Source organism: Trichosurus vulpecula, chromosome 3, assembly GCF_011100635.1.
Source record: "Trichosurus vulpecula isolate mTriVul1 chromosome 3, mTriVul1.pri, whole genome shotgun sequence".
NCBI lineage: Eukaryota > Metazoa > Chordata > Mammalia > Diprotodontia > Phalangeridae > Trichosurus > Trichosurus vulpecula.
In genome coordinates this window covers 178,525,634-178,548,944 of record NC_050575.1, presented here as the reverse complement: position 1 = coordinate 178,548,944, position 23,311 = coordinate 178,525,634, and the positions used below count along the sequence as shown (strand labels likewise).

Genomic DNA, 23,311 nt, shown 5'->3' with positions numbered 1-23,311 from the left:
AACCATTATCTTTCTTTAGTACATTACCATCCACCCAATCTTTATCCAGGTTTATAATCTTGGAGTCACCTTTGACAGTCCTCTCCTCCTTTATTCTCCAAATCCAAACACATAATAAGGCCTAACAACTTTACTTCCACAATAGCTCTTCAATATTATCTCCATTCACATTTCCACCACCAAAACCCATCTTCATTACCTTTTACCTAGACTACTGGAATAGCTAGATTATTGGAATAACCTACTTACTGGCTTGGGTGCCCTCAGCCTCTTCCTTCTCCAGTCCACCCTTTATAAGACTGCCAAATGAACAGACTTGCCAACACTTCACCCTTGCTCAAGAAGCATTGCTATGTAGTAAAATATAAATTCCCTAACTGAGCATTTAAGGCCTTTCACAATCTGAATGCAGCCCAATTTCACTCTGCCATTTTAGCCAAACTAGACATCTCAATAATTTCCAATCTTACCCTGCACTCTCTAACAACCTTGCATTTCTGAAAGCTGTCTTTCATTCCAGGAATGGGTACCATCTTCACTACCTCCACATCTCTGCCTGTTGCAATCCTCTTCATTCAAGATCCAATGCCACCTCTTCTATGAAGTCTTTCCTGAGCTCTCTAGTAGAAAGTAAAGTATCTCTGCTCCCTCCCTTAATATTTCTTATGCCTTATTTGTCTGGATGTCACCTTGACTCATAACCATCTATCTTATACCATATTTTTCTGTGCACTTGTCATTTTCCTCAAGTAGAGTGTAAGGTTCTTCAGGGCAAGAACTAAGTTTTATTTCATGTCTGTATCTTCATTGTCTCACATAGTTCCTTGCACATGGTATATATGTGTTGTATATATGCTTCGTATATACATTGAATTGTACTGAATATAAGTATATCATGCTTAGTATATATGTGTTGAATCACACTGAATTACACAGTCTTCCTTTGGCACCTATGTCACCAACCGAACAGTCACTTAAGAACCAGGTTTTATTTCATAATTTTACATCAAGTGTATAAAAAAATGAGACAGACAGAAACAGAGACAAAAACAGAGACAGAGAGAACCAACAAGTGTACATGGCACAGTGGCTGGGCAGGGGAAGAGGGAGATGCTTGGGTTCATATATTGCTCCAGGGACAACAGGAACCAGCATTGTGCAGTGAATGGAAAGAGTGCTGGATTTAGAGTCACAGGGCCTGGGTTCAAATCCTGGCTCTTCCACTAACTAATGATGTGGCCATGGGCAAGTCACTTACTTAACATCTCTGGGCTTCCATTTTCTCAACTGTAAAATGAAGGGGTTAAATTAAATCCTATGACGTTATTGCATTTTTAAGGGCTCATTTACCAGTGAGAAGTCAGAGTGGGGTTAGGGTTTGAGGAAGTATTTCAGGGTAAGTGGGGGAGGGGACAGTTCCCCTTGTACTTCCAAGGATGTTAAATTCCTTCTTAATTTATTCCCCGGGGCCTAGGGCCATCACCTCAGACACCTTGAAGGGGTAACAGCAGTTTTCACTGCCTAGCATAGAAATGGACATATTGTTGGGAGTAAGGATAGGAGTTGCCTAGGTACAGTCTACCAAAGCTGGGTTTCTCCCCATACCTACTACACTATCATTTTAGGTTAGGGTTGTGGAATAGATGTGAGGGGGAGGGGCTAGATGGAAAAGCCCCTGGCTCTTCTGTTCCTGAGATTTTTCTAAAGGGGTTTAGGATAGGAAGACTAGAGTGGAATAAGTAGGACTTAGACTGGGGATGGTAGCTAATTAGCTCTATCTCTTCTTAACACTGCATTTCCCAGCTTAGCAGACCCAGCTTCAGCTCTGTGATCTGCTATAACCCAACTTTATACTGCCCAGCCCAGTCCTCAGATGGCACCATCTTGCTCTAGGGTCATTGCCAGTGACTGAAAGGGTCCCACTGCCCAAGAAATTGACCAAATTCTAAGCAAACAGCCACCCCTTAGCATATGTACTGTAGTGCAGGGACATCTGCAACCACTCCAAAATGGGACTTTTACAGCCAGTCAGATGCTACAAACCTATGACCTCAGAGCAGAGATGGTCTCAGCAAAGCTCTGTGTAAACTGGATTTATTTGATTCCCCAGGGGACCTCAGGGAGTCCCACTGGAAAAGGAAATCTCTCCATTGGTGGGTCACACCTGTTCAGAGACTGATCAGGAAGGTCTCTGGGAGGACAAACTTGGGAGTAGGGAGGAGGAAGCTGAGAGAAACAAAGAATCCCTAGTAATGAGACAAACAGGGAGGATGTGGCTTGAGGAGGGGGAAATAAATAAATGGATGGGGGTGGGGCAGAAATTGGTTGCTGAGCAGCCAATCTCTCTAGGAAGCCTCCTTGTGGCTCAAGTCCTAGTGTTGAGGGTATGAGAGAGACACAGCCATGGGGGAAGGAGTAGTAGAATCAGCCTCCATGCCTGGACATTTTCCAGGACTTTACAGATGGGAGAAGGTCACCAATATTGGGGAGAAAGGCTATAAATAGACATCTTGTCTAGGGAAATCACAGACAGGAACTAGTGCATCAAATACTCCTGGAACTGCGGTCCCCCCCCCCAACAGATGTCAATATGTGCTATAGGTGGCACAAGGGTCTAGGAGGGGTAAAACTCCAGAATCTTTGTTGCAGGAGGAGCCAGTGCTAGATATATGTCTTCTTTCCCTTCTCTGCCCCCTCCCCAACTTTGGGTGTTGGATTCCAACCCTACAGGGGCCGGATTCCCTGGATTCTGTTAGGATATAAGAAGAAGACTGAGTCTCTTGTTGCCAGTAGATGTCCTGGAGGTCCTGCAACCTGTGGCCAGCTTGATAAAGGCAGACCTCTAACCTCAGGGTAAAGTTGTGTGTATTTTGGCCAGGAGTGGCCACACAAGCTTCAGCCTCTGGTTCATCACTGCCTGCTGGTCTGGAAACTGCTGTTTGATGCCTCATCTGACCCAGCGGTCTGTCATTCTTTCTAGTTCAGGTCAGCCATCACAGTGCTGGGGTCTCACCCACACCTCTTGAAGGAGTGGAGCTAGGAGATGTTTCCAAAGGAAGCTGTAGAGGACAATAAGAAAGAAAGAACAGCTAGGGAAGTGGGGCAGGAAGCTGGGTTGTGAACAGATAGATTTGTGCCTCTCACTTGCCTCTGAAAGCCTTACCTGAACATCTGAAACTTTCAGGGCAGCAGCTTCAGGAAATTCTGCCTGCTGTCTACACTCAATCTTTTCTTCCCATGAGAACCTAGCTTATGGTAGATGGTACCTGGCTCTGGTCCTGACTGTGCTAACCCCAGTCAGAGATTTCAGCCCCTCAACAGAGACCATCTCTCAGAACCACAGAATGTCAGAACTGGAAAAGATTTTAGAGATCACCTAGACCAATTATCTCATTTTATAGATTAGGAAAGTGGCTCCGAGAGGGGAGGACATTTGTCAAAGATAATAAGCGAGTCAATCTTGCTTTGAATCTCCTAGGCACCCTCCCTCTTTAGGTTTCTTATCTTGACCCTTATCCCAAAGCAGCCTGACTTATAACTCCTACCCCACCAAGTTCCTCCTGCCAGGCCAGATTTGGAGGGTAACATCCCGAGGCCCAGGTCTTGTACCTTCATAGCTTTTCCCCCACCTCCTACTTAAAAGCCCATGAGATCTTCTTTTTCCCCACCTCCTTTCCCCCACCCTATAGCTGCTGATGGTTGAGGAGAGCCCTCACCTTGGCTCAGCAGGTGCAGGTTCCGGACTTCTTCCCGTACCTGCAGCTGCAGGACTTGCTGCAGCACCTCCTGCCTCTGGGCCTCCTGTAGCAGCCCCATGCGCTGAAGCTTTTCTGCATTCAGCCGAAGCAATGCCCGACCTAGGTATACCCAGACAGGCCATGGCTGGGGTGAAGACAGACACAGAAACACAGAAACACACTGGGAGACATGGGGAGAGGCCAAAGCTAGAGTGGGGGACAGTCACACAGGCACACACTGAGGAGACGTAGTTAGAATGAGAGATAAACATGCACAATATGAGGCCTAGGGAACGTAGAGGGATGTCACCCTCTAACTTAGGCTAGAGTAAGGGATATACACCCAGGCATAAAGGCACGCATAGACCTTTACTCTCATACACATACACTCACAGACATAGCTAACAGACATGAACACACACATAGACAAAGACAAATAGAGACAAACATGTAAACATGGGCACACATGCTTGGGCATAGACACAGCCCCACAAACCCATACTAAACACTTCAATTCCCCAATCTCCCAGCGCACCAGTGATAGCATGGTGGGAGAAGGCTTCCACGTAGATGAGGTAGTTGTGGGGACAATGCTTCTTCAACCACTTGCAGACGTCCTGCTGGCTCCACAGGACCACCGGCCGCATCAGGCCACCCAGTGTGGGGCTGGTGTGGTAGAACCCATAGTGGTCATAGTGCCGGCCCTGTAGCAGGAAGGGTGCTGGATAGACCCAAGGAAGGACTTCCTAGCCATAAAAGTAGGGAAACAGTGGGACAGGTAACTGGGGAGGTGGGTGGATAGACAGAGGAAATGGGCCAATTGTGTAGTGGGAGAGACTGAAGTTACACATAAGAATGAATTGGGAGACTTTGGGAGTTGGGGTGGGGGGGCGGATATTGGAGGGATCTGGATGAGAGTCTGGGGAGGGCATTACCTGCTGCGTTTCAGTGCCGGGCTGCTGCAGGAGTTTGACTGTCCTGCTCCCTCCAGCTCGTTGGCTCCGACTATCATGCCAAGTGAGGCTGGAGCCTGGTGCCCGCTGGAGCCGGCAGGGAAGATTTTCAGCAGACACGGTGTGCTCCAAAAGACTCCGGCAGAAGCTGAAATGTGCAGCAGCTATGGAGACACAAGGAGGAATGGGGAGGAGGGTGGGAGTGATGAGGTTTGAGGACAATCAGCAGAACTTAAACCCAGATCCTAAGACTATTCCCTTCCTCTGCTCTACCAAACCCAGAAAGAGCTAAGATTCCTGGGTCCCAGACAAGGGGTGTGGTGGTAAATGTTTTACAACTTGCTGTCTGGGGGAAAAATTATACCCACAACACACTTTTAAGTTTAATCTGCATTCTCCATCACTTTCTTAAGTCTAGACAATTAACAAAACAATAAATCAAGCCCTGATTTTTTAGCATTTGATGATTTCTGAGACATAAATACAATGAAAATTTAACAGTTTGCCAAACTGGTAAGAGCTGGCTCCAGCATGCCTCTGGTCTCTTATCTACCCCTTCTTCATAAGGTGTTTCAGCTTTCCCTACAACTTAAATCAACAGTTTTTTTCCATTCTACTTCTGTTTCTTCTACCCTTCCTCCATCTTTTCCTCCCTTCCTCTATCTCTTTCCTTCCTTCCACCCTTCCTTCCTTCCCTCCTTAATTCAAGAGACATTCACTGGGTACTAGGTGATGGAGACTGAGCCCAACATTTCTCATTCCTGAGAGAGTAGGCAGTTCCAGAATACCCATTACATAGATAACAACTCTGAGTCATACAATGATGGTCTGAAAATACTGGGATACTTAGCTTGAAGAAGAAAACAATCCGGGGGTGGGAAAAGGAGAATAGAAAGCATGATATCTGTCTTCAAATATGTGAAGGGCAATAGTGTGGAAGAAGAATTAGATTTATTTTCATGGAATCATAAAAGTAATTGAATTCAACCCATACCTAAATAGGAATCCTCTCTATATTCTAAAGCATACTAAAAATACAGAATGGTCATCCAGACTTTACTTAAACACTCCTGGTGATGAAGAGTTTACTATTTACTGAGGAAGTCCATTCCATTTTTGGACAGGTCTGATAATTAGTTTTCCCTTATATTGATCCAAGATCTATGTCTTTATAACACCCACACATTGCTTTTAGTTTTACCTTCTGGGGCCAAGCAAAACAAGTCCAACTGTGTTTCCTAACATGAGTTCTTCAAAGACAGCTTTCAAGAATCCCTAAATTTTCTTTTTCAGGGTAAACAGTTCCAGTTCTTTCAACTGATCCTCCAGAAGAATTGTTGGAAATCCTCTCAACATCCTGAGCACCCTCCTCTGGATACATTCCAGTTTGCCTATGTCCTTCCTAAACTGTGGGGTTTGGCACTGAACACACTACTGCAGATATAGTCTGACCAGGGTAGAGGACAACGGGACTGTCACCTTACTCAATCTTGGCACTTTTATTAATGCAGCCTAATATTGCATCTGGGTTGTGTGTGTGTATGTGGTCTGCCTTGTCACAATATAAACTCTTGTTGAATTTGTAGTTTATTTGCAAGCCCAGATATTTTTCACATGACTGTTGCCTAGTCATACCTTTCTCATTCAACATTTATCTAGTTAATATTTTTGGAACTCAAGTGCAGGACTTACATTTACTCCTTTAAATTTCACCTTATTATATTCAGTGCATTGTTTCATCTTACAAATGTTTTGAGATCCCCATTCTATTGCCTAGCATTTTACCAATCCCACTGGGTTTGTGTCATTCACAAATCTGAAAACAGGCATTCACGTCTTCATCCAAGTTACTGGTCAAAATGTTGAAGAGAATAAATTCAAAGCCATTGCTGGGTCATTTTACTAAAAGCCTCTCTTCAAGTTCACATCAATGTATTGACTGATTGTTGGGTCTAGTCATTCAATTAGTTTGAGATCCGCCTAACTGTTCTGTTATCTAGTCCCTATCTCCATTTTGACCACAAGGACATTGGGAGAAACTTTGTCAAATGTCTTGCTGAAATCCAAAGTTAATGTATAGAATTCCTCTAATTAGTCTATCATATTGAGTAGCTTGGCCAAAAGAAGAGATGAGGTTATTCTAGCATGACTTTTCCTTATATGGGCTGCATCATCAAATCAAGTAAACAGGGGGCGTTATTGCCATGTTCAGAAAAGGCAGCAAGGGCAGTTTGGGAATGCCCAAAGCTGCCAAATAGCAAATGTTGCCCTTTTATAATATCAGCAAAGAGTAATGGAAAGAACACCATACTTGGAACAAAGGGCTAGGTTTAATTTCTAGCTTCAATATTTACTAGCTGTGTAACTTTGGGCAAATGATTTTGAGCTTCAGCTTCCTCATCTGTAAAATGGGAATAATCTCTTTACTGCAAATTCTAGAATTAATATGAGTAAGGCACTTTTAAAATGTTAAAGTGCTATAGAAACTTGAGCAATTTATTTCTTTTAAATTATCAATAGATGACTTTGTAGGAGGTGCTGAACTGAATTTTATCCCTTCCATGAATTCCCACTGAATAAACTGTTAGTCAAATGAGCATGCTTTAAAAAAAAATTTTTAGAATAATGTGATAGAGGGAAAAGATTTGAAGTCAGAGGATCTGATATTAAAGCCTCTCTCTACTCCTTGCTACCACCTCTGTGGCCTTTGTCAAGTCACTTAACCTTTTGCGACTTGTTTCCTTATCTGTAAAATAAGAGGGGAACCAGGGAAGAGATCATCTCTAAATTCTCTGCCAGTTCTAAATCCTCTGATATCCTAGGACATTGGTCATAGGTCAGTTTTGATCAGTGACTTCCTAATGACAAGTCTGTGCCCTGTTATTGGTTGTCAAGCCACTGGCCCTTTGGCTACACACTGTGGTTTACCTCCTCTTGGATAGCTTTAAGTGGAACAGGACCTATTCCTCATGAAGTATCACTTTAGTAACGCATTTTTATCATTTTGCCAGGAATGAAAGTCAAGTTCACTAGTCTGCTGTTGGAACAATCCATTTTCTTCTCATTTTCAAAAATGATTAGTACATTTGCCCATCTCCACTTTAACAGCACCTCCCCCATTCTTCATGAATTTTCCAAAGATGACTGATAGCAGCTCAATAATAATGTTTATCAGTTCTTTTCAGACCCGGGGATAGAGTTTGTCTAGGCCAGGTGCCTTGAACTCACTAAAGGCAACTACATAGTTGCTTTCTTAACATTACCTCACTTATCTTTCACTTCATTTTCCCAGTAAATGTTTTCATTCTGTCCTTGCCAGTCCAAAGATCATTCTTCTTGGTAGAGAGAATAGAAGCAAAACAGGAGTTGGGTATTTCTACTTGTTGCATATTTACCATAATTCTTTTTCTCTTTTTGTTCTTGCCCTGAAGAGGGGCAAGATGAAGCAGATGGTGATTCAGTGGATAGAGAACTGGGCCTAGAGTCAGGAAAAGTGGGAGTTCAAATCTGGCTTCAGACACTTCCTACTATGTGATCCTGGACAAGTAATTTAACCCCTGAGTGACTTAGTTTCCTCAACTGTAAAATGGGGATGATAGCACCTACCTCAAAGGGTTGTTGTGATGATCAAACGAAATAATATTTGTAAAAAGCACTTAGTGGAGTGCATGGCACTTACGAGGTGCTGTATAAATGTCTATTCCCTTCACCAAGTTTTTTATTTTCTTCAGTATTTTTTGGATCTCCTTTAGCAAGTCATTGACTTGTTTTTCATGATTTTCTCACATCACTCCCATTTCTCTTCCCAATTTTTCCTCTACTTCTCTAACTTGCTTTTCCAAATGCTTTTTGAGCTCTTCCATGACCTGGGACCAGTTCATGTTTTTCTTGGAGGCTTTTGATGTAGGCTCTTTGACTTTGTTGACTTCTTCTGGCTTTATGTTTTGGTCTTCTTTGTCACCAAAGAACGATTTCAAAGTCTGAGTCTGAATCTGAATCTGAGAGTGTTTTTGCTGCCTGTTCATGTTCCCAGCCAACTACTTGACCCTTGAGCTTTTCGTGGGGTATGACTGGTTGTAGAGTAGAGAGTACTTTTTACCAAGCTTGAGGGGCTGCACTGTTGTTTTCAGAGCTTTTTCTACACAGCAAGCTCTGCCACATCAGCACTTCTCCTCCCCCAAGAACCACCAACCTGGACCGCAACTCAGATCTAAGCAGGCTCTGCACTCCTGCTCTGATCCCCACTTAATTCCTCCCACCAGGTGGGGCTGGGGCTGGAGGCAACTGGAGCTGTAGCCCTGGAAGCAGCCTCAGAGCTGTACTACCTCTGCCACCCTGGGGGTGTGTGTGTGTGTGGGGGGGTGTCCTACCATGAACTCCTTTCACTCTGTCCCTGCAGTTTTTTCCCCACTAATCTTCTCTGTTGTCTTTGGTGTTTGTGGGTTGAGAAGTCCAGTAACTGCCACAGCTCACTGATTCAGGGAGCCAAGGCCTGTTCTGCCTGGCTCCTGGTCTGGTTGGTCCTGGTGCAGCCCATGCTGGGCTCTGCTCTGCTCCCAACACAGTGCAATAGACCTTACCCAGCAACCATCCAGGCTGTCCTGGGCTGAAGCCCTGCTTCCCTCTGCTATTTCATGGGTTCTGCAGTTCTAGAATTTGTTCAGAGCCATTTTTAATAGGTGTTTGCAGGGTCCTGGGGGAAAGCTTTAGGCAAGTCCCTGCTTTCCAGCCTCCATCTTGGCTCCACCCCTTTCACCAAGCTTTTTAAAAGGACCCTCTCCTTTAATTTCATTTAGCATTTATTTAGGCCTTGGCTTTAGTGTTGCTGGTATTGTTCTTAAAGGAATATGCCACTTTTTTTTCTATTCATCCCCCATTACCTGCTTTTTCTTCTCTTTTTTCTGTCTTATGCACAGGGTGTCCTAAAAGGCTTAGTGTAATTTAATTTTAATAAGCTCATTAAATATCAATCAATTAATATCAACAATAATTCCTATTAATAAAATGGTAAATTAAAATTAATGAAATATAAATAATTCCATAAGCTTATTAAAACTTAAACTACACTAAGACTTTTGAGATACCCTGTACATAGATCTTTTTAAAAAAACTAAGATGTCAGTACACTCCCTGTGTATCTATGCCTATTTCTTTAGAAAGCTTCCCCCTTTCTTCCTTATTAGAATAATTCATCTGTGTTTTCAGATTTTTTTTTCTCAAGAGATTCCTATGCCTTCTGTGCTAACTTCTCCTATATAAATTTAGGCTATAAGATCCTATGTATTCTTTCTCTGAACTCTGAAACTTGTTCTCCCAAAATCTGGACAGAGTGGGGAAGTTACACTATACTTGGTGATCTTGTCCTTATCTACCTCATACTCTAAAATGTCATGGCAACTGCCTTCCAAGGTTCCTTTCTATTTCACCAAGCAGTTTTTTACCTTTGTGGTCAAAATCAGATCCATGACAATGGAACCATCAGATTGGCAAAGGTGACCAAAAAAAAATGAGAAATGTTGGAGAGGCCACTAGAAAACAGGCGCATTAATGCACCATTGGCAGAGCTGTGAATTGGTCCCAGCCATTCTGGAAAGCAATGTGGAATTATGCCCCCCAAAATGACTAAACTGTGTGTGCCCTTTGACCCAATGACATCACTTCTAGATCTGCACCCCTAAGAGATGGAAGAAGGAAGTAAAGGACTTATATGTACAAAAATATTTACAGCAGTTCTTTTTGTGATGGCAAAGAACTGGAAACTAAGGGCGCATCCATCAACTGAGGAATGGCTGAACAAATTATGGCATATGAATGCCATGGGGTACTATTGCATTTAGGTGGTGCAGTGGATAGAACACTGGCCCTGGAGTTGGGAGGACTTGAGTTCAAATCCAGCCACAGACACATCAGCTGTGTGACCCTGGACAAGTCATTTAACCCCAATTGCCTCAAAAGAGAGAAAGAAAGAAAGAAAGAAAGAAAGAAATGAAGTGGAATGTTCAGAGATAACTTCTTTGAAATGATGCAGAGTGAAGTAAGCTGAACCAGGAGTACAATTTATACTGCAACATCAATATTATAAATACAAACAACTTAAGATCTCTTATCAATGTGGCAATCAACCAGAATTAAATGCTGCCCAGCTCACGACAGAGAGGTAATGGATTAATATGCAGAATAAGAAAAACATTTTTTCACATGGTCAGTGGGAGAATTTGTTTTGCTCAACTATGCTTATATGATACAAGGGTTTTGTGTGGGCTTTTAGTAGGAGGGAGGAAAAAAAGTTTAATAATTGAAGAAAAAGTGTGAGCTCAAGCATGAGAGAGAGAGAGAGAGAGAGAGAGAGAGAGAGATGGGAGGAAGATGGGAGGACTTTTGATCATTCTAACTCTCCAGTGACAGGATTGAAATTATTTTAAGTACTCCCATGACTAGGGTGTCCTGGGGACTCAATGAGGGGAATTGGGCTACTGAAACACCCCAAGCCAGAAAAGAAGTTTGCAATATAATCACCCTGCCCCAGTACCCTCCCTCCCTAGGGAAACCTGTCTGACACCCTGGTGTCTCTTCCCACCTGACATCTGTACATACCTGCCTTCTAAGCCTTCCTAGCACCTCCCCTTATTTCCTGCTTTTCCCTTTTGAAGTCAGAGGGGCAAGGCTACCCCTTCCCAACTCACCACCAAACTGGGCTAAAGACTTTCACAAATACAGTCTGAATGGGAGGCAAGGGTCCTAGACTCCCCACTTACCAGACCTTTCTACATCCGGGCCCCCTTGGGAAGGAGGAGAGGAAAAGTGAAGGTGAATCATTGGAGGGCGCTTCCTCTAAGGAATGGAAGTGGCCTTAACCCCGGGTCTTTCCTCCTTCCCCCCCCACCCCAGCTCTGGCATTTGCAAAATGTTGCTAAACCAAGCCCTCCTGATCTTGAGGATTGTGTGGGAAGAGAGGTGTATAATTTTCCCTATAAGAGGAGCTGCATTCGTAAGACAGGGAGCTGAATCTGTGTAAGGGTCAATATCCCTGAGAGAGACAAGTGTCCCTTAGGGAGGTATCGCCCTTGAAGGAGAAGAGAATTCTTTGGAGGGCCGATGTCCCTAAATGGGGGACCCCGGGACAGAGGGTGTGGGCTCTGTCCCCCTCTCCATTTCCTTCCTTCCCGGGGGATCAGACCAGAGCTGGGAACAACAGGAACATGGGAAATCAAAGACAGCTCCGCCTTCCCTCCCCCCACCCCCCACTACAAAGGCGACTGATTTGTCGTTGCTTCTTTTCTCTGCCCCTCCCCGACCTTTGCTGCGGGAATGGGGAGAGCTGTCACGGAGGAGTCACCCCAACCCTTCAGGCGAGAGGGGTCTTCTCTCCCTAGCATTGACTTTAGAATTGAGAGGGGCTGGAAAGCTCTGCCTCAGACATCCCCCAACCATTTCCCTTCTTGGTCTCCAGGAGACCTCGGCCCAGAACCTAGTTGGGCCAGGCTTAGAACGGACCTCAGGCTAGAGCTCTAGTCCCCAGGTCCCCCCCCCCATCCCCCCTCCCCGCCAATCTAACCCGACTGCGCACCGCCAGCCCAAGAAACCATAAATTGGGTTTGAGGCGGAGTCGGGGCAAACCAGAGAACCGACTTGCTTTCTCTCTACTGTGCCGCAGCTTTATTAGCAGATGGGAACCTCCCGCCCATCAGCCCTAGACCTTTGGTTTCCTTTGCCACATTTGACCGTTCTTCCTGAACCCTCTCTTCACCTTGGCCCCAGCGCCCTCCCCATCCCCCCCCCCCCCCCCCCCGGCTCCCCGATGCCCAACCCCTGCCACCTCTCACCGTCCACATCTCTGCGCTCTCCTAAGCTCGTCCTCACCGCCCCAGCGCGGCCTCTCGGAGGGCTCAGCTTGGACCTCAGCTCCGTGAACATGGGGCATCCGCGCCGCAGGGGGAAATCGGAGAGGCTCGGGATGGAGGCGTGGACACGGGCTTGGGGTCCCGCCCCGGCTCCAGCTCTGGCTCTGGCCCGGACCCGGCTCCCAGTCAGCGCCTAGTCGGAGATTCACGCGCGCACACACACACACACACACTTCACACACCCCTTTTCGGGAAGTGCAGAGGGGCGGGGAATGTGTCATAGAGAGGGAACGTGTGTGCTGGGTCTAGCTGTGTGTCTTTCGGCGTATGCGTGTGCCTGTGTGTGCTCGCGTGTGCCTATGCTTACCGGGTCGAGGTTTCTTTACAGCCGCCCGCCCCCGCTCTCTGGCTGCCCAGGTCTCTTCGGGCCCGCCCCCAGATCCGCCAGCCCCGCCCTGCTTTCCCGGCCCCCCGGGTGGGTGGGGAAAATAGCTCTGAAGGTAAATGACCCAAGTGCCTTCCCTGGGTGTGACCCCCTTTACCTCTCCCAGCCTTTCGGGTTTCGGGGTGGGGGGTGCGGAGGAAGACAACCTCCCCCTCTACCCCCCCCACCCCGGGCTCTCCACACAGGACAAATAGTCACCGGAAACTGAGGCCTCAGATGGTCGGCGTAGCCCCTCACTCCCCTCTTACTGGCACATGTGTGTGTGGACCATCTATATCTTACGCCTCTCGACGTCCGGCTGTCTATGTTTGAGTCTCATTTGGAATGCCGTGTGTGTGTGTGTGTGTGTGTGTGTGCGCGCGCGCGCGCGTGTATCTAGATCTGGGTTTATGTGTATCTGTATTCGCAATGCCTTGCAGATTAATAGGTGTCTGCCAAATGAACGAATGCATGAATATTTGTTGTGTTCATCTGTGTATATGTATGATGCCTTACCTGTTTTTAAATCTGTTCTGTGGCTGTCTCCAGGTCTCTGTGATTTTGAGTGTGAACTTCCCCACCCCCATCACACACCGATGTGGTTTAATCTGTGTTGGATTTGAGTGGTGTCCATCCTACCAAAGTGGCTGAAGTGCTAGTAAGAATTTTTGGAGCCGAAGTGTGAGAAAAGATACTTTCCCTCTGCCTTTCCTCCCTCCCTCCCCATTGTAAAGCTCCTGACCCCCCATTAAACATAATATATCCTTTACCATCCCTTTGGGATCGAGGGACAAAGAAACAGACTAAGGCTGTTTTCTGCTCCTGCTTCACTGCAGTATTTGTGCAGTATTTTGGGATTCTAGCCCCAGCCTTAAGCAGGGAGGGGATCATATCCCCCATGGGTCAGATACCTATGGATCCTGAAAGCGAATGTCTTTCTTTGACCAAAGTTGCCCACAAATGCTGTCAGCTCTCAATTTTACCAGGGTTAGGGATTGACAACATATATAAAACAGTGGATAATCCACAAATCATTCCTCCTTTTATTTGAAAGTCATTGCAGAATATATCATTCCCTCAGCATATTTACTTTCCCAATTCAGTTTGTTGCAGGCTTGCATCTTAAAGATCTAGGTCAAATTGATGGGGGAGGGAAGGAAGGTTAATTGGACTAATTGCTTTTTAGAGATCTAGGAAGGACTTGAGGGTACCCAGCCATTGAGTCTCTCTGAGCTTTTCAAGATGAATTGAATTTTCCTAAAAAGCAGAAGCCGCAGCTTGGAGGGGGTGTGGTGGGTGGGGAGTGAGGGTGGGGTAAGGCCATATGGAGTCCCATATGGTAGTTTAGCTGATAGCTTTGGGGGAATGGGACCTGGTATCCAGAAAAGGGGTGCATTTTGGGGGGTTATTAAGGAGGAGAATCAAAGAATTTTTGTTAAGGGGGGAGTCTATGGGTCCTTCTGCTTCTCTGCCTCAAAGTACTCAGGATGGATAGGAGTTTCCCGTGATTTATAGCTTTGTTCCTAGGTCTTTAACTTTTTTCTTTCTTTCTTTCTTTTTTTCTGAGGATGAAGGCCTGGTATCCACCAGGGGATCTCCCTAATACCATAGGTTAGGGATTCTCACCTATTTCAGCTGCCATTTCCTTGGGCAGAAAAGAAGTAGCTGAGAACTATTTCCTGTTCTGGTCTGAGAATTAATTTAGGTGATTTGGGATCCTGTCAGCCCAAAGCTTAGCCCACTCTTCCCTCACACCAATGTTATTCCACTGTACAAAGCCTTGGCTGTAGCGACATCAGCAATGATTAGTGTGGACATTGTACTTTGGTTAGAAAAATTATAATTTTTGTATCTGTAAAGTGAGGGGTGGGATCAAATGACCTCTAAGATTCCCTCTAGCTCTAAATCCTATGGTCTTAGGCTGAACATTGAACCTGATCAGCAATAACAACTTGAACGTACAATTAAGGGTCCAGAGAGAAATAACATACCCCAGATCCCACCACAGAACTGCAAACTCAGATCCTCTGCTTCCAAATTCCATGTTGGTTTTTTTTTCATTGTCTATACTACACCACCTTCAATTCAATTAATGACATCAGCTGTGACCTGAGTCTTGCTCTAGCTTTAAGATGGGGCCTGTCTTGTGGAGCTGTGCCTAGGAGCTCATCACAGGATCATTCAAGGGAAAGCCTGGGAAGGAGCTGTGGAGATACAGTTTGGATGCCCCAAATGGACAAGATGTATGTAGCATATACGGGCACATTTAGACATAAATCCATATGGATACTCCCTCACACATACACACTCACATACATGCATTCACGTTATCCAAAATATATATACACAGTGTGTAGAAAACACATGCAAAGATATTCACACATATAGACACAAATTCATAAATTCACAAGCACACAAGTACACATTTACCCAGATATATAGACATATGCAGATGCCCCTTTCTCTGCCTCCACTCCCCAGAACATATTAATGGTGACAGGCTGAGAGGTATTATTCACTCCCCTTTGTATCCTCATGGGCCATGAGCCAAAGCAGGATTTAAAGATTATGTCAGGTCATGGGGTTCCAGCCCAATCTGTGTTGTTAAATACAAGGAAATCTGGGCGACTTCAGGCTTCAGTCACTCCTCCCTGCCCCCAAAGGACTCAAGGCAAACACATAAAGAACATTTGGCTTCTCCAACGGGGAAGGGAAGTGGTGGTAGAGACTGCAGCACCCAAGGACAAAGACTTATTGATTGAGTATCAAGTGCCCAGGGTGATAATGGTCATTGTGGGGTTGCTTCTAGTCTGAGCAGGACCAGACATAGACACAAGCATAGAGATCTATGTGGGCTGAGGTATGCTTTGTAACAAGTTAACTACCCCTCATCCCCCCAAAGTCCTCTCCCTTCCCTGGTATTGATCAGTTTGTAGGCTCAGGGAGAATTAGTGGGATTTGTCAACATTGAGGCAGGGGAACTGGGGGAGGAGAAGGGAGTCTCTTGGACAAAGTCCCCCAAGAGAACAAGGCAGCTGTGTGATTGGGGTGGAAGAAGGGAAGGGATGTGGGGTGGGCGTAGGGGTGAGAAGTGGAGGGGGTCAAAAGAGAGAGGAGATGTGGGAGCAGAAAAGTATTATGAAGGAGGTTTTTGTTACACAGTCCAGTTCCTCAGCAGCCAGTGGAGCAGTGTTGAACTCCTAAAGCCTGCTACCTCTGCTTGGAGAAGGAGCCCCTACAGAAATGCTGTCTCCTCCCCCACTCCCATCTCCAACACATTTTCAAAGGCTCCATTATATGGGTGGGTATAGAGTTTACAGTCAGATTCGAACATCTTGTCACCTTGGGTAGTGGAGGCTTGAATGAGAGACCATATTGGATAATGCCCCGCCCCCGCCTCCAGCCCTACAATATCCATTTAACTGTCAAGCTAGCTGTCTAGTAGTATCACTCAAAGAATGATAAAAAAATATTTTTACCATGGTATAAGGATTGAAAGCTTGGGTACTCCCTACTGAAATATGGTCCTGTAAAATGTAATTCAGTAATTGGCCTCTTCATTTATTCTTTTTAATTTTAGGTGAAGGGATTGAAGACTCTGACCTTTTATGTTTTGAAAGGTTACAAGAATAAGCCCATGCCAAATTTTGTTTCCTCTGCCCAGGGTCGTTGGGTCTATAATCTTTCAGCACCTTTCTTAGAAATCTTTCTCATGTAATCTATCATCTATGTATGTATGTATCTATGTATCTATCTATCTGTTTTATTGATGCTTTTTTGCATCAATATAACTTTTCAATGATTCTTCACTTCACCCCCCAACTCTCTGTTTTAACAAAAAAGTTGAATTAAGACAAAATCAACACATTGGCCATGTCTGACAGCATATGCCTCATTCTGTATTTCCCTACTACATTGATTAGAGTTCTTAAGTTTTTCAGTGTTGTTTTCCTTTCTATATTGCAATCACAATCTTACTTTCAGAGACAAAGCTTGCAAAGACAATTGCAAAGCTTCCTTCCCTGGAAGGAGATGCTTCCATACACCCTGAGCTGAAAAGCAAGGAAAGGAGAGAGACTAAGGGGTCCCTATCCCCTATTCTGTTAGTAGGACTAAGATGCAAAGATCTTGTCTTGAGGACTGACATGCTAACGTTAACTCTCCTGGAGGAGGGAACAGAAGACTTGGTTATAATGTTAAACAAATGGACAAGTATTTGAACTTATTTACCCTGTATCCTAACATGGTAGAGGTGAGACAGCCTTAGGGTGAATGTTCCCTTCACCCAGATCCTAGCCTCTTTTATTCTATGGTATTCTTGTCCTTGCTGTACCATAAATATCCCATAGAGGAACTACCCAATGGGCTCCAAGTGTTCCTTTTTTCTTGTTCTTTAATTATCTCCAGGATACCAAGGTCTCCTTGTCCACTGGTACCAGGATGTCCATTGATTTTCTCTCATTCTCACTACAGGACCTCTTTTTTCATTTGTACATATCCCTGATAATGTTGTGCAGGCAAGTTATCATTGTAACCATGTTACAGTGTCTACCATAATCCTCCCATTGCCCTGTAGGTCACCTGCAATTTTCATACTTCTCAGATCATGGCATCCTAGAACTAGCTGTCAAAGAGTATCACTTGAAGAATATTAGTGTTGAAGATTTTTACAGTGATATAAGTTTTGAGACCTTGGGCATTTCCTATTGAGACTGAAATATGACCCTGTGAAAAGGAGATTCAGTACTTGGCCTTTAAATTTATTCTTTTCAATTTTAAGCAAAAGGATTGGAGACTCTGACCTAAAGGGCAGGAGACTGAGCCCTTGCCAGATTTTGCAGCCAAGTAAGCAACAAGGAGCAAGAACTGATCTTCAGGATCCAGACCAGGGGTAGTTGAGATGTGAACTTGTTGTGACTAGTGCTAAGCAGAAACTGTGCTAATTGTGAGTCCACTCTTCCCAGAGACCAAGAAGTTATAGGGGAAAGTATGTCCAGGAGATATTTGGGGGGATGGGGAGAGAGAAGGGATATCTGTACTCTAATTATTGCTATATATTTGAAATAAGTATTCCTTTTAAAATGCTAATTAATGTTAAGTGACTAAGTGGAACTGAGGTGCTACAATGAGAGGGATAGGGGTAAAGGGAACTTGAGCTAACAGCATTAGATGAGATACCTTTACACAGCTCTGGGAGCCTTAATGGGAGATCTCTCTGGCCTGGCCCTGAGAGAGTGAGCTAGAGCTATTTGTAACAACTGAAAAACAAATAAACCAAATAACCCTACAGAATGTGACTCATAGTATATGCCCCCTTCCCCTTTAAGAGGTTATTGTGCTACATGGTGCAGCAGATAAAGTACTGGGCCCAGAGTCAGAGGAAGACTCAACTTCCTGAATTCAAATGTGGCCTCAGACAACTTAAAAGTGACTGAACAAAAAAACCCCCCAAAACAAAAACCTCCCAGAGTTATCATGAGGATCAAGTGAGAATAATTGTAAAGCACTTAGCACAGTGCCCTTACACACAGTGCTATGTAAATGTTAGCTATTGTAATTTTTAAAAATTCATTTTGTTTTCCTAGGTGGATAATTAAATTGATCTCTTATATTACTATGGATTTTACTAAGGAGGAAGACTTTGTAGCATACGGTGGGGTTTTTTTTGAATGAGACAAGAAGTTTATTCCTAGGGAAAGCAACGATAACCACATAAATGACAGCATATATCAACAGAACAATCAGAACAGAATCGGTAACAATTTACAGGTGCACTATAGGTGAAATGTGCTAGTAGTTAAGCTTCATCGCAGGAAGAAGCAGTTTTGCATGGCTGCTAATTAGTTATTTTCCCTTCAGATTGGCATTGTTCGATCAACTAGACAAGTTTGGGCTTTCTGTCAACTGCAGAAGCTTCTCCTGCTGTCAGGCCACTCTTATTGCTGCCATAACTACAACCACTCATGTTGTTATTGTTCAGTAGTTTTCAGTTGTGTCTGACTCTTCATGATCCCATTTGGGATTTTCTTGGCAAAGATACTGGACTGGTTTGCCATTTCCCTCCCCAGCTAATTTTATAGATGAGGAAACTGAGGCCAACAGGGTTAAGTCACTTGCCCAGGGTCATGTAGCTAGTAAATGTCTAAAGCCAGATTTGAACTCAGGAAGATGAGTCTTCCTGACTGCAGACCTGGCACTCTATCTACTGTGCCATCTAGTTGACTTATAACAAGTGTTTTTCAAATGCTCCTCTTTGCAAATGACATTGTAGTCATCGCATTGAGGCCTGAGACACTACATTGTATCTATGTTAGGAAAAATGTATTATATAGATGGAGTGTGGTGGGGGTAGACACAAGTTTCATGCCGATCATAGGAGCATAGATTTTGAACCAGAAGAGATTTTAGAGGCTATTATGTCCAACCCCCTCATTTTGCAGACAAGGAAACTGAGGCTGAGAGATAGGTTAAGTGATTTGCCCATGGGCACATAGTAAGAGTCAGAATTTGAACTCAGATCTTCCTGACTCCAGGGCCAGCACCCTATCCACTATACTACTCTGCTGTCTCAAATGTGTCAAGAATGAGAGAAACCTGAAATTCTATCTAAAGTTTATCCACAAAGGCTTCCTAGAAGAGGTGGGATGACAGTGCTGGGGGTCTGAAGGGCATGCAGGCAGGACTGTGGCAGGGTCACCATCTCATGTGCTTCTTGGGAATCTCCTCATTCTGCAAAGATGGAATCAACCTTGAAATCTCCTCTGCACTCTCCATCTCTAGGGCTCCTCTTTCCCTCTGACTGGAGAGGTAGAGGGTAGACGGTGGACTTCTCCTCCTACTTCCTCTATTTTAAAAAGGGCTCCCAGGGCAACCATCTCATTATGTCCTGCTCCTGCACTCCTCTACCCTTCATCACGCCCCTTCTCTTTTCAGCTGCTTTTTATGTGTTATCTTCTCCCATTAGATTGTGAGCTCCTTGAGGGCAAGAACTGTCTTTTATCTTTTTTTGTATCCCTAGCTCTTAGCACAGTGCCTCACACATAGCAGGTGGCTTAAGAAATGTTTGGGCAGCTAGGTAGCACAGTGGATAGAGAGCCAGGCCTGGAGTCAGGAAGACTCATCTTCTGGAGTTCAAATCTGACCTCAGATACGCACTAGCTGTGTGACCCTGGGCAAGTCACTTAACCCTATTTGCCTCAGTTTCCTCATCTGTAAAGTAAACTGTGGAAGGAAGTGGCAAACCACTCCATTTATCATTTATCTTTGCCAAGAAAGCCCTGAATGGGGTCAGATGTGACTGAACAACAGCAACAAAGAAATATTAATTCCTTCAAACTGTGTGAACAGTCTAAGTCAAGTGACTTGCATAGCTAGTGATTCACTCAGGTCTATGATAATTTCCAGTATAATGAGGACCAATACATATGCAAAGTGCTATTGATATAGGCCACCTCTCCCCCCCCCCCCAAAAAGAGACTGAGGAGCTGCTTTTGGACGAGTTGGAATAGTGTTTAATAATAGTGCCTTGGAGAGACTTTGCAGCATGCATAGACATTCAGTAACTGTTTTGGTCTGCTAACAAAGTGGTTAACAGAAGCCTTTCCATTTAGCTGCATAGCTGGAACTGGAGGGTAGGGAGCGGGGTAAGGGAACACAAACAGAGCCAAAGCTTTTCCCTATGGGTGCTCTTTCTTGGTGGATCTCAGTTCCTGGTTTGACTTTCAATGATGGAATGCACTAGACTATCAGCTTCTTGACAGCAGGACCTATCCTTTGTCTTTCTTTGTGTCCCTGGTGCTCAAGACAGTGTCTGGCACTTAGTAGTTATTTAATAAAATACTTGTTGACTGACTTACTAATAGTATCCAGTACAGTTCTATTAAGGGGAAAGGCCTTGGGCTCTTTCTCTATGAAAATAGACTTTATTGTTTTGCCTCAGTGTTTGTTATTTCATTTTAGGTGGAGGAATTGGAGGTTCTAACCTTGTGAGTTTTGAAAGGTCAGAAGAATGAGCCATCCAGGTGTCTAAGCATCCAGGTATCTGGGATACTGGGGAGTCTGGAGAATCCAGGGAGCCCACAGTCCATTCCATGCCAGGTTTGGAAGGCAGCCCAACATTAAGGAGCATCTTGCAGGACCCAGCCCAGCTACAGCTAAGACAAGTACTTATCTAAAAGTCATACCACATCTAGAGAAGAGAACACCTTTAAGCCCTCAGGGTATACCTAGAACCCTGAGGGGGAGATGGAGGTTCTAAGATGATGAGCCAGAGCATGCTTGCTACACAGGTTCATGGTACCCCCAAAGAGGTAGTTTCTTTTTACAGCTCTGATGGCCTACATTGGGGGAGGTTCTCCTTGACTCTAAAACCAGTCATCTTTTATGCCATTCACTTCAGTTTAAGGTAACAGTGGATCTATCTAGAGTTGCTGGGTCACCCACATCCTTTAGCAAAGTTCCAGAGCACATATCTCTATAGAAAGGAGCCAGAGTACATGCCTAGCTCTATGGAAAGCTACATTCCATTTCTTCACTACAATTATTTGATACATCACCTATAGTGAGGATTGTAGTGATGCCTAGTGCTTTGGAGTTCTTGGATTGTAGTTTAGGCAAGGTGCTTCTGTCTCCTGTGACCTCTGATTTAGTAATAAAAGTAGCCCACCTTTAAGGGATTATTCAGGACCTCCCACTTTTGCTCACACAGGAAGAAGATAAAGAGGGAACTTCATTCTGAAATATAGCAGGAATCAGGGACAATGAAGGATTTGGGGAGAGGGTTTTGGGTAGAGGTGGAATTTGGCAAAAAAAAAAAAAGAAAGAACGTGTATTTGGGCCAAGAGGATATTTTTTTCCTAGCCAGAAAAGTCCCAAATGGAAAGGGGACTATCACTCACAGTTAAGCCCCAGTTCATTCTCTGTGATCTCCTGGTTTGGATACCACCAGTCCAAAATTCCATAGTGCTCCTGGCCTATATAAAGATAAAATCCTTTCTTTCATGAATTCCATGAAATCTCTCATATCTTTCCCCTTCCTCTCAATCCCCGCTGCCACCATGCCAGGCCAAAGTTTCACTGCCACTTGCTCAGACTAACTACGAAACCAACTGCCTTCACGCTCTTCCCTCGAACATTTCTTTGGCTAATCTTGTCTAGATCTGTTCACACCCGCTAACAACAACAACACAAATAACAGCATCCCCTGTAGTCCCTTATCACCTATGGCGTAAAGTTAAAATGTCTCTGTCAAGCATGCAAGGCTCTCCACAGCCTCATGGCATCCTACCTTTCCAATTTTATCTCATGTTGCTTTCTTCTACATACTTTAGGCTCTGATTAAATTGAACGGTTCTTGGCACACAACCTATACCTTTGTGATTTGCTCATACTATTCCATATGTCTTTAATGCTCTCCTCAATTTTTTGTATTGGATTCGTTGTTCAGTTGTAGCTAACTCTTTGTGACCCCATTTGGGGTTTTCATGGCAGAGATACTGGAGTGGTTTTCCATTTCCATCTCCCATTTTACAGGATTAAGTGATTTTCCCAGGGTTACACAGCTAGTAAGTGCCTGAGACCAGATTTGAACTCATAAAGATGAGGTCCAGCATTCTGTCCACTATGATACCTAGCTGTCCTTTCTTTAAAATCCAAATAAAATGCTACTTCCTCCACAATAGCCTTTCTCCTCTCTGACCTCACCATGACACTTTGTGATAGATCATAAGAAAATAGATCACTGGATCAAAGGGTCATAGAATTACAGATACAGAACTGGAAAGGACCTTAGAGGACATAAGGCTGTTAAGGTCCAACCCTTTCATTTTTTCATTACAAATTTCATTTTACAGATGAGGAAAATGAGGCAAACAGAGGTTAAGTGACTCACCCAGGATCACACAGCTCGTATATGAGGCAGGGTTTTCACCCAGGTCTTCCTCATTCCAAGCCTAGTGCTTTATCTACGACATTTCTTGGTCTCAATATACACTTGATTTACATCATAGTTATCTTTGCATGTGATAACTACCAAACCCTAAGCTCTATTAGGGCTTAAATGTTTAGCTAAAGTTTCTATGTCATTCGGTACTTGATATAATGGGGGATTAAGCCAATGAGGGCCCAGTGCGTATGGATTGGCTGATCCTGGTAGGTTATTTTGAGCAATTTCAGTGTTTTTGCTTGCTGCTAATCTATCATATGGAGGCTTAGTGATCTTTCTTTGGGCCATGAGCGATTGAGAAGCTGGTGCTGTGACCTGAAGGAGTCTTCTGATTGGCTGAGGAGCTGGAAGAATCGAAGATACAGAAGAGGCTGAGGCAGAACCCAGAGTGCCTTGACTGAACAATCTCTCTT

General features: G+C 44.4%; 1 protein-coding gene across 2 annotated transcripts; it reads right to left on the bottom strand.

Moving 5' to 3' along the window:
* Positions 1–969: 969 nt before the first annotated feature.
* SAMD10 (sterile alpha motif domain containing 10) lies at positions 970–13,349 on the bottom strand. 2 transcript variants are annotated; one of them, XM_036752455.1, is made up of 5 exons: positions 12,514–13,349; positions 4,673–4,854; positions 4,273–4,441; positions 3,717–3,857; positions 970–3,059 (listed from the first exon to the last, which is right to left on the bottom strand). In XM_036752455.1, exons 1-5 carry the CDS (start codon positions 12,602–12,604, stop codon positions 3,037–3,039), a joined length of 606 nt encoding a protein of 201 aa, XP_036608350.1. In that variant the 5' UTR covers positions 12,605–13,349; the 3' UTR covers positions 970–3,036. The 2 variants fall into 2 exon arrangements, with proteins under 2 accessions (XP_036608350.1, XP_036608349.1); XM_036752454.1 differs by having other exon boundaries at positions 4,273–4,483; positions 12,514–12,876.
* Positions 13,350–23,311: the final 9,962 nt, after the last annotated feature.

Coding starts and splice junctions, on each gene's coding strand:
- SAMD10 (XM_036752454.1), bottom strand. CDS start 12,604: ATGTTCACGGAGCTGAGGTCCAAGCTGAGCCCTCCGAGAGGCCGCGCT. Junction 4,855..12,513: donor AGAGCGCAGAGATGTGGACG/GTGAGAGGTGGC, acceptor GTGTCTCCATAG/CTGCTGCACATTTCAGCTTC. Junction 3,858..4,272: donor CTCCCACCATGCTATCACTG/GTGCGCTGGGAG, acceptor GGGTATACCTAG/GTCGGGCATTGCTTCGGCTG.